This window comes from Tiliqua scincoides, chromosome 4, assembly GCF_035046505.1.
Source record: "Tiliqua scincoides isolate rTilSci1 chromosome 4, rTilSci1.hap2, whole genome shotgun sequence".
Taxonomy (NCBI): Eukaryota; Metazoa; Chordata; class Lepidosauria; order Squamata; family Scincidae; genus Tiliqua; species Tiliqua scincoides.
The window spans coordinates 27,310,569-27,322,022 of NC_089824.1; the positions used below are offsets into that span (position 1 = coordinate 27,310,569).

Genomic DNA, 11,454 nt, shown 5'->3' on the forward strand with positions numbered 1-11,454 from the left:
TAGTAGTAAAATAATGGATTCTCATATAGTCACCCTGTATTTTCTTACCACTTGTTCTGTAAGCTGCTGCAATTTGTGCAGCATGTCTTGAAGGCCAGGATCCCTCCCTGGATAGTCTCTGACATGGGCCATTGGCCCGTGCCTGACAAAGTCCCATCTGTGGCACAGCCCCAGGTCAGCTTGACGATGTCCCAATTCTGCTGCAGTTTGCTTTATTCTCTGTATCCATGGCATATATCCAGATAACCAGCCTGGCCAGTACAGAATTTTTGCTTTCATATTTTAAAAGAATGTTTCTTGTGGTATCATTTGGCTGGGAAAGGTTTTGGAATGCAAAGGCAGAGTTGACTGCTTGTGTCAGGCCAAAAGTTCTCTTGGTTTCATGGGGCCTGGGATTGGGCTTTAAGTTTTTTTTTTCCTGGATCACTGCACAGCTAACAAATGCCCAGGATACGTCCCAACCATGACAGTATCAGTGTAATATGTGCTATAATATTGCACCTGCTGTGTCAACAGACATTATATCATAGCTCGTATTACATTGGCATTAATATTTTTTACATTGCCCTTGGGTTGACTCTGTCAGTTCAGATTTCAGTATCGAATACTTGTTGGTTAGAATGGGATTACCATTGAACTACTATAGTAAGGTACATCTCATAGCCCATTGGTCTAACACACTCTACTATTACTATTTGTGGCATTAAAGCTATTTGTAGTTTTAGAACAAGATGCCTGTAAGCCTCTGTGTGACTTATATAGAATAGTTGCTTCAAGTGGGGGGAAAAATAGAGCCTGAAGCCGTTCCTCTTTTGTAGTACCAAAGTTTAGGCCAAGAATGTCTTTCTACTTAACTATGAAAACTCTTTGGCAGCTGCCAAAATTGCCTGAAGTTCACTGCTAGCCACATACGATAACTGTTTGATCTAATTAAATTGGGGGGGGGAGACACTCATGGATGGGCATGTAGTTCATGGTGGTTAACAGAGAGCAAGTTGAAGACCAATATTCACATGCAGTGTTTATGTGCTTTATAGAACTGCAACAGGAGCATTTTACCAGTGTTCCATAAAAGGTAGAACACTCTTTTTACAGAAAAGTTAATGTTGGCTCACGATGAGGGAAAGGCAAAGGGGTGAGCCTTTCAGAGATGTATGCCTTGCTTGTTCAGTATGCTCATTTGTTCCATGGAGAAAATTTGCCAGCATTGCTTTTAATTGTAATCTGAAGTATGACCTTAAACCTCTTCTGGGATTCCTACTGTGAGCTTATGCTGTGAACAAGGGTGTAGCACATTAGTCCTGTTTCAGGCATCCAACCCCTGGTGTTAGAGGTAGCTTATTGGCAATGGAACTTCATCCCACCCTTGTCCTCTCTTGGAGTCGCTCCAGTTTATATAATGGCATACGGAAAGAAGTGGCTGCTGAGTTGCTTAGCTGATTGCAATTACATCCCACCTTATTTTCATTTTTTTAAGAGTAATTGAATTGTATTTGATTTTCTTTATACATTACAGCATAATAAATATTATGGTTTAAGAAAACAAACTAGCGGTGTGTAGGGAGAGCCCTATTGGAGCTAATTCTGGGCTTCAGCTGTGGTAAGTCAGCATCTGCAATAAGAATCTTGAAAGATGTTTTGATGAATTTTCCTTGCGAGAGAAACTGTAAAAGCTAGCAAGCCCTAACATTGCTGACTATGGCTATGTACAAAACCAAGGGCTGTGTCAGTACATCAGTGCTTTCCTCCATCTGTTACTCCACTCTGGTCCAGTCTTTTGGAGCTAAAATGTCCTGTCCTGCTTCTTTGTGTCTGAATTCTCAGTCCCTTTTCTACACAACCTACATCATTTTGACTCCTCAAGGGTAACACATAGTCAAAAATAACTTTGCCACCCATGTGTTCTATAGTTCTATATGTTCTATCTCCATTTTCCGCTGTCATAACATAACGTGCATTTACTCAGTTCATCTCATAAAGCTGAATGAGTCCCAGTTAAAGCATCTAAGAATTGCAATTACCCAGTTGCAAGTGGGTAAAAATACAGCAAGTCTACATGAAAGTGAAAGGAGTACAACTGCTTCTATAGTTGGTTGGCCATTGGTGAGGGGGACAGGGAGTTATGAAGGAATGATTTTACTAGAATTACCCTGATTGTGAACCAAAATGGTGGGGGAGATTTTTTTAATACAAGGTATTCTTTTGCCTGCAAATACATGATGACTCCTAGTAGTAAGTGAAAGGGTTGAGAGAAGAACATTGCTGCTGCTGCTGCTGCTACTACTACTATTACTATTTAAAACGTCTTTTTTAAATACTGCTTTTTAAGAAAAACAAGTTTATACAACAGTTTACAGACAAAAATCAACTAACTAAATGGCTCTCTGGTCCAAAAGGCATCACAATCTTAAAAAAAGCGGTTCTGCCAGTTAGCAGGGATATAATACAAAGATTTGTATTACCATTTGTTTTAAAGCACTATTTAACATGTAACAACATATGTATATATTTAGTATTTGTATATAACACAAAGCTAGGTGTCCAGATTCAGGTAAATTACTATCAACCTCTGTATAACCTCTGGGAACAAGAGTCAGGGCAGAATTGCAGGATTGTGATCTGCCATCCCTCCTTTCAAGCTAGAATTATTAACCTGAGCAACTGTTGACCCAGTCCTATCCAACTTTCTAGCACTGATGCAGCCATGCCAACGAGGCGTGAGCTGCATCTTGCACTTGGAGGGCCAGTTATGGAGGCCTCCACAAGGTACCACTTATTCCTTTATCTCTGCACTGTGGCTGGAAATTGGATAGGATGGGGCCTGTATTTCATCCATCCTCTCTATAAACATTTAATGGGGGCTACAGTGACAGAGTGAAGTAAGCCCTTCTCTTGTTCATAGCACCCCATTCCCAGTATAGCAGTGGGCTCCAAACTGACCAGTGGTTCCCTGGGAGTCATGGAAACCAACCAGGGGAGCCATGGCATCCTCGCACAAAAATCTATCCCCCTATACAATGTATAGCAGTGGTTCCCAAACTTTTAAGCTCTGGGACCCACCTATGTTTATCAGACTTATATAAATATTTTTAGATCTTTTTTTAAAAGTAATAATAACCAGAAAAAGACCCTTATACATTTATCTCCTTATATTTACACATGCTTGCAAACTGCAGGAGCTCAGCTCTTTGCAAGGCAGTGAGAAGCTATCTGGTTTTTTAACAGCTTCAGGGCTTGAGGAGATTAGTTTTTGGATCTTTCTGGCATCCTTGCAAGACCTGCAGTTTGGGAACCACTGATGTATAGGGCTGTAGTCTTGATGGGGAGCCACGGCCCATGGTCCAGTAGGTGAAGGGAGCAGCCTCAGTACAGGATTGATCAAGGGGGGCTGCAGGTTGCAGCACAAACTCTTCAGTGCTTGCTTTCAAACAGCAACCACCTTGCTGCCCAATCCTAGGCATGCCTACTCAGAAGTAAGTCCCATTATAGTGAATGGGCTTACTCACAGGTAAGTGTGGATAGGATTGTAGCTTGAGCCCAATCCCCTGCATGTCTCCTCAGAAGTAAGTTCCAGTGGGGCTTGCTCCCAGGTAGGAGTGGATAGGACTGTTCCCTAAGGCTACAATCCTATCCACTCTTACCTGGGAGTAAGTCCCACTGAACTCAATGGGACTTACTTCTGAGTAGACATGCAGAGGCTTGGGCTGCAATTCCTCCCTCTGAACTGGCCCTTCTGCCTTTGCACCTGCATGGGAGGGACAATACTGCAGCTGCCTAATGAAAGTCACTGCCCAAGTCCCAGGTGCTGTCTTAGCATCTGGCATCCAAAAAGTTGGCAGGAGGTCTCGCCGTCACTCACTGACGAGTGTCACTCTAGTGTTTTTCGTCGGGCTGCGGGGATGCATGGCTCAGTCAGTGCAGTCACGTGACGGCTAGGGCCTTGAGCACGTGACTTGAGGAGCCCTTTTTACCCAGGGAGCAGTGTGCGCGTCTTTCTAGGAGGTCAAGATGGCGGCGAGGGCACCCGGTGAGTGCCTGGGAGGGGTACCAGGAAGAGAGAGAGGGCTGGGTGGGGAGGAAAGGGTCTTGCCTGAGCTGAGCTGCGCTGCTGGGGGGCGGCTCCTGCTGTAGGGGAGGGGAGTGTGGGCAGGGGCTGCCTGTGAGGGGAGGGGCTGCCTGTCAGTGGGGGAGGATGGGGGAGAGGCTGCCTGTCGGAGGGGGGGGACACCTGGGTCGCTGTGGCTCCTCAGTCACCTCCACCTCCTCCTGGCAGAGGTGCTGAGTAGGCTGCAGGTGCTAAACAGCTATTGATTGCACTGCACTGCAATTAAGCATCTCTTGAGGGGGGGGAGGGTTAGGACCAGCACGGAATTGGTCTGTGGAACTCCTTGCTGCAGGATGTGGGGATGGCATCTGGCAATGATGCCAGGGGAGAACCAGGGGACATCTACTGAGTGTGGGGAGAGTTAGGACAGGCAAAAGACAATATTTCTTTACTGAGTGTGTGGTTAGTCTGTGGAACTACTTGTCACAGGATGCGGGAACGGTGATGGATAGAGGGATGCTCTTTTTCCTCTTACAGAACTAGGGGACATCCGCTAAAATCAAGTGTGGGGAGAGTTAGGACAGACAAAGAAAATCTTTCTTTACCCAGCGTGGTATCAATCTGTGGAACTCTAGTGGAAATGGGCAATTTTCCATTTCAGTGGGTTGAGGCACCTTCACTTTGAGGAAAGGCTACAGCATTTGGGCCTCTTCAGTCTAGAAAAGAGGCACCTGAGGGGGGACGTGATTGAGACATACAAAATCATGCAGGGGATGGACAGAGTGGATAGAGACACTCTTTTCCCTCTCACATAACACCAGAACCAGGGGACATCCACAAAAGTTGAGTGTTGAGAGAGGACAGACAGAATAAAATATTTCGTTACCCAGTATGTAATTAGTCTGTGGAACTCCTTGCCACAGGAAGTAGTGATGGCATCTTGCCTGGATGCCTTTAAGAGGGAATTGGACAAATTTCTGGAGGAAAAGTCCATCATGAGTTACAAATCATAGTAGGTAAATGCAAGCTCTTGGTTTTAGAGGCAGGCTGCCACTGATTGCCAGATGCAGGGGAGGGCACCAGGACGCAGGTTGTGTCTGTTGTCTTGTGTGCTCCCTGGGGCATTTGGTGGGCCACTGTGAGATACAGGAAGCTGGACTAGATGGGCTTTTGGTCTGATCCAGCAGAGCTGTTCTTATGTTTTTTACCTCCTTACCACAAGATGTGCTGATGGCATCTGACCTAGATGTCCTTAAAAGCAGTTTGGACACATTTCTGGAGGAAAAGACCATCACGGATTACAAACCATGATGGTTATGTACACTCTGAGATTAGCTGGTTGCTCATTGTGCAAAAAAGTGTGCAAAAGTATATGAGGGTTGCTCTTTTCCCTCTCACACAACACCAGAACCAGGAGACATCTGCTAAAATGAGTGTCAGGAGAGTTCGGACAGACAAAAGAAAATATTTTGTTATGCTGTGTGTAACTAGTCTGCGGAACTCCTTGCTATAGGATGTGGTGATGGTGTCTGGCCTAGATACCTTTAAAAGGGGGTGGAACAGATTTAATAATAATAATAATAATAATAACAGGTATTTACAAACCGCCTTTTTTGATCTTTATTCAAGACTTTATTCAAGGCGGTTTACATAGGCAGGCTTTATTTAAATCCCTTATTAAATAGGGATTTTTACAATTTGAAAGAAGGTTCTTTCTTTCAAGAACCACTACATTCAGGTGTTTCATTCCGATCTGGCTTCACATTCTGGCCTCCATCCTCCCACGCTCAGAGCAGATGGAATAGCTCGGCTTCAGCTTGTCAGCTGCTTCAAGGTCGCACGGTGCCGGTGGCCTCGAACTGGCGACCTTGTGGATGTTATCTTCAGGCAGACGAAGGCTCAGACCTCTAGACCATTTCTGGAGGAAAAGTCTGTCACAGGTAACAAATCACATTGGGTATGTGCGACCTCCTGGTTTTAGAAGTAGGCTACCTCAGAATGCCAGATGGAAGGAAGGTCACCAGGATGCAGATCTCTTGTCTTGTGTGCTCACTGGTGGGCCACTGTGAGATACAGGAAGCTGGACTAGATGGGGTTTTGGCCTGATCCAGCAGGGCTCTTATGTTCTTATGACATGCATCAGTCTGACCTTTACACTTGCCCAGTTTATGGCATGCCTTGGGCAACACTGAATGCAAACCCCAACTCTTGGTTGAGCAGTCATCAGAAGGGTTGTGGCTCCTGAACACAATACTTCTGTGTTGAAGAGAAGCTGTAAAATGATATGCACTTGTGGAGGCCAAGTTTTATTTGCTCATTTGCAGTTTGTTTTGTGACTGCTAAAAGGCACAGGGTCTTGTGTGGGAGGCGCCAACTAGAAGGTACAGAAATGGGTGACTGAGCAAGCTGCCTTCTTACCTGCTGTTTAATTTTCCTACACAAGGTTTCCATGCAGTGCATAGCTGTTGGATTTTGTTTCTCCCAAACTTATCCTCCTCTGTACTACTTCCTTTGTAATTGTTGGCTTAAAAAGGCAGCTGTTCTGCAGTATTGCCACAACCCCAGATGTAGTTAGGGACTGATGTTCCTTTACTGTCTACTTCAAAAGTTTTGGTTAGCTATATTTATATATAGCTTTATGGTTTGCTTAAAACTGGCATTAATCAAATTTGTTGTCCTTTGTTCTGTCCACTGACAGAAAGCAATGTTTGCACAACCTCCATTTCCAAATGTGGGGAAATAGGATTGTGCCAATCCGCTCCTCTGATGTGCTCTCCAACTGCACTTGTTGGCCATGCTCACTGGTAGCCATGTGTATTTTAAACAAACGCTAAATGGAGTTTGGGGTACATAGAATAATGCTGGATAAATGTAGTTTTTTAAAGTTTGAGTTCTTCCTAATCTGTTAAATATTTAGCTGTCAGTTAAAGCCAGGGCTTTACATTTTTACACACATGTATGTGACACAATAAGTACTATGCTTGTATTCAAGGCCCTGACCTGAACAAAAGAAGTCAGAAGGCCTGATATTAACCATTAACAGTTCATTGAATTTGGCTATCAAAAAGTTCTTCATATATGCAAATTGTATCAGAAAAAACAAGACTTTAGAACCATAGTGCTTTGGTAAACTGAGGTACTGCAGTGTTCAGTCTTTTTTTTGCCATTTTTAATAGTGGTCCATTTTTGAGAGACCGGTGCACAGCTTCTCCCCTCAAAAATATTGAACTTGAGTACTTCAAGTATTGTTAGGGTTTTTAAGCTGCCAACAAGCACACTGCAGCCAAGGTATTTGGCATAACCTTCTTACGTGTTAGCAATGTTGCGTGTCTATAAATACAAAATGAAACCCATATTTGTCGATTTTTTTTGTTCTTGGATAAATGCCTATATTGGACCTTTTTCTACTTTTGAACTAATAGCAATGATTGATATTTCCAGCTGCAGCCAGTGGGCGTCTGCTTGATGGTTTTCGTAAGTGGTATTACAATGCAGCCGGATTCAACAAACTTGGTAGGTTTGTCTTCACTTTGCAGATAAACTAGAGACCGACTAAGACAAATCCTCTATAAGAACCCTAATCTGTTCATTGTGGAATAGAAAAAGAACAACTGTGTCCTTTTGATATGCCAGATAAGTGTGTGTGCTTGTGAGTCTTAAATGTTAAAATATAATTATTTTCTAAAGATCTTGCAAATATTAACTGCCATCATTTCCTTTCTGTGGTTTTTTTCATTGAAATTACAATCAAATAGAAATTCATGGTTGTTGGCAACCTTCAGTCTCGAAAGATTATGGTATCGCGCTCTGAATGGTGGTTCTGGAACAGTGTCTAGTGTGGCTGAAAAGGCCGATTCGGGAGTGACAATCCCTTCCAAACTGGGAGCAAGTGTAGTGTGTCCCTGGTCTGTCTCCCTGACTATGGGCCTTCCTTCTTTGCCTCTTTGCCTCAGACTGTTGGCAAAGTGTCTCTTCAAACTGGGAAAGGCCATGCTGCACAGCCTTCCTCCAAGCGGGCCGCTCAGAGGCCAGGGTTTCCCACCTGTTGAGGTCCACTCCTAAGGCCTTCAGATCCCTCTTGCTGATGTCCTTGTACTGCAGCTGTGGTCTACCTGTAGGGCGCTTTCCTTGCACGAGTTCTCCATAGAGGAGATCCTTTGGGATCCGGCCATCATCCATTCTCATGACATGACCAAGCCAACGCAGGCGTCTCTGTTTCAGCAGTGCATACATGCTAGGGGTTCCAGCTCGTTCCAGGACTGTGTTGTTTGGAACTTTGTCCTGCCAGGTGACATGGTATATAATAATTCATGGTATATATAGTAATTCATGGTATATAATAATAATAATAACTGGTATTTATATACCGCCTTTCTTGGTCTTTATTCAAGACTTTATTCAAGGCGGTTTACATAGGCAGGCTTATTTAAATCCCTTATTAAATAGGGATTTTTACAATTGAAAGAAGGTTCTTTCTTTCAAGAACCACTACATTCAGGTGTTTCATTCCGATCTGGCTTCACATTCTGGCCTCCATCCTCCCATGCTCAGAACAGATGGAATAGCTCAACTTCAGCTTGCCAGCTGCTTCAAGGTCACACGGTGCCGGTGGCCTCAAACTGGTGACCTTGTGGATGTTATCTTCAGGCAGACGGAGGCTCTACCCTCTAGACCAGACCTCCTGCCCCAGACTAGCCCATATCTAGCCTAGACTGAAAAATTTCCAAGCCCCATGGATTTAACCCATTTCTGCCCAACCCACAGGTGTACACATTTGATCCCTGTTGCGTATTTGCAGTGTTGGGCAGAAGTGGCTTAAATGAAAGAGTTAAAGAAGCATATTGGTGAATTGTTCATCTGTTAATTTGTTCTTTAACTGTGTACTAATGGCAAATTTAGAATGTTATTGCTTCTTAATTTCTGGATGTGCAAACATGTGATGTGTTCAATTATGAACTGGTGAACCAAAACAATTTCAGGTAAGCCTTGGGAAACATGTTAGCATATGAGAGAATAGCTGGGTCATTTTGTCTTTACCTGACATAACTGCCTTTAGGATTGCTGCAAACTTTAAGCTCCGTTGGCTGCAATCCTAACCACACTTTCTTGAGAGTAAGCCCCATTGAACAAAATAGGACTTACTTCTGAGTAGTCCTGGTTAGGATTGTGCCCATTGTTGAGCAGTTCTATCATATTTGATGCAAGTACTCCAGAACAAGTGGTTTTGAAACTGTCATGAAAAGATTGTTGGGTGGGGATGTCACTTGAATTTTAAACTTTTCTTTGGATGCCTCTGGATATGCATTGACTGTGCTGGAATCTGCAGTTCTTAAGTGTGGTACACATACATCCCCACAAACATGCTTTTGGGTACACTTGATTGAGTGTTAACAAGTTTCTGAGATCTAATTTTGGAAGGTCAGGGGTGTAGCAACTTGAAAACAAAAAATGCTGTGAGTTGATATTCACACACTGTTGTATTCAAAGACTGTTGTAAAAACTACCAAAGTTTGATCAGCATTTTTCTTAATGAGAAACATCTGTCTGTTACAGGACTCATGCGAGATGATACAATGTATGAAGATGATGATGTGAAGGAAGCACTAAAGAGACTTCCAGAAGATGTGTATAATGAGAGATTATTTCGCATCAAGAGAGCTCTGGACTTGAGCATGAGACATCAAATTCTTCCCAAAGAACAGTGGGTAAAATATGAGGAGGTATGAGATTGTCACATGCACGTCCTTGTAAATGCTTTTTTGGGGAAAGTTGACTACTTATACACTCCAAGTAATGTGGGTTTTCCAGAAAATTTTGAAATGGAAAACATTTCTAATTACCCAAATCAGTACAGTTCTGATTTAGTATGTTTGGATTTTCGTGATGTTCCTATTGTTCCCTTGCCCCACCCCATCCTACAAACTTATCTATCTGTGTGATTCACTTTTGCTTTCTGAGAGTAGTATCTGAAAAGTTGATTTGGATAGTATTACACCGATCTTTTATTTTACTAACTTTATGAAACAATGCTGTTTTAGACTTTTTCCACAGGAAAAAGCATAGAAGTGTTTCCACCCTGCATTACTGTTTCTTGGCCAGTACAGAATATTGAATAATACTTGAGTGATTATTTGTAATAGTGATTACTTGGATCTGCTGAGTGTTTTTGTCATGCTAATATAAAGTTGTAGAATTGCCTCTAAGTGGGTGTAATGCTAATGGCCCAGTCTAGAAACTCTTGAGAGTAAACAGCACTTGCAGGACACCTTCACTGAACAGATGACTGGGAGGAAACAGTTTAGTGTTTGCCCCCAGCATCTGGGTGGAAGTGAACTCTGAGCACTCAGACTTCTGCCGTACTACCAAGGACTCTCTGGATCAGGTTTGGGAGTTTTTTTTAGCTGGTAGGTGCTGTCTGTAGTATGTTTATTCCCGCCGCCCCCCCCCCCCGAGCTTCATGCCTTGTGGTTGGGACAGCCTTTCTGCAGAAATCAGTTCTTGCATGCTGATCACCTCTTCTTTGGTGATTTTATTTGTGAGGTTTTACTACACTATCCTAACTTTATGAAATGTAGTGAAATGTAGTGAAGCAGAAGCAGCCTTCCCATACCAATGTTTTCAGCACCTAAAATGTGATTAAACTTAGCCTGCTGCAAACCTTTAAGGGAAAGCATGTGTTACACGTGGGAGATTTCTAAAAACCAGTGGCTCCAATTCTGTTGTCTACTAGCATTTCCAAGGAATGTAATTCAGGCAGTCTTGTGCAGACAGGGACTACCTTGGCTTTATTGCAAAGATGCACTCTGAAATTTCTAATATAACTTTTTTTCAGGATAAATTTTACCTTGAGCCATATTTGAAAGAAGTCATTCGTGAAAGACTCGAAAGAGAAGAGTGGAAGAAGAAATAACTTGTAATTATTGGCGCAGATGTCTTTTTTTCTTAAATTTTAAATTATATGGTTCTGGTAAAGGTCTGTTGAGGGAACTTTGGGTGCTGAGATATTCCATGTAACTATTTGCTCACTAATATTTGTTCATCCAACTAAAATAAACATTACCAGATCTACTTGGAATTTGCTCTCCTAAATTGCAAGGAATTGGTTCAAGCCTTTCAGCTACATTGCATGCTAACACGGTGATCTGTGAACTTCATTCCAGCTGTTTGAGTAATTCTTTCTGTCATAATACAGCTGTTTCCTGCAGCTGGATATGTAGATAAGCAACAGCCTTTGCTGTTTGTTTCTGCTTTTCTGATCCCTTTTTAGAAAGGGATACCCATCTGCAGAGTGACTATATATATCCATCATCGTCTCTGGAGAAAGGGATGCAGACACACACTAAGTATGCAGCAGCAACCTTAGATAGGCATTATATAACACCTCTCTTGTCTACCCAAACACATGGAGT

At 42.8% G+C, this 11,454-nt stretch overlaps 1 protein-coding gene across 1 annotated transcript; it reads left to right on the forward strand.

The window, feature by feature from the left end:
* Positions 1–3,937: 3,937 nt before the first annotated feature.
* On the forward strand, positions 3,938–11,120 carry UQCRB (ubiquinol-cytochrome c reductase binding protein). Its single transcript, XM_066624113.1, has 4 exons — positions 3,938–4,027; positions 7,487–7,558; positions 9,599–9,765; positions 10,878–11,120. The coding sequence occupies exons 1-4, from the start codon at positions 4,009–4,011 to the stop codon at positions 10,953–10,955; spliced, it is 336 nt and encodes a 111-aa protein (XP_066480210.1). The 5' UTR covers positions 3,938–4,008; the 3' UTR covers positions 10,956–11,120.
* Positions 11,121–11,454: the final 334 nt, after the last annotated feature.

Excerpts from the sequence above, each read along its gene's own strand:
- UQCRB (XM_066624113.1), top strand. Across the intron at positions 7,559-9,598 it reads AGCCGGATTCAACAAACTTG|GACTCATGCGAGATGATACA; the intron begins GTAGGTTTGTCT and ends TGTCTGTTACAG. Across the intron at positions 9,766-10,877 it reads AGTGGGTAAAATATGAGGAG|GATAAATTTTACCTTGAGCC; the intron begins GTATGAGATTGT and ends ACTTTTTTTCAG.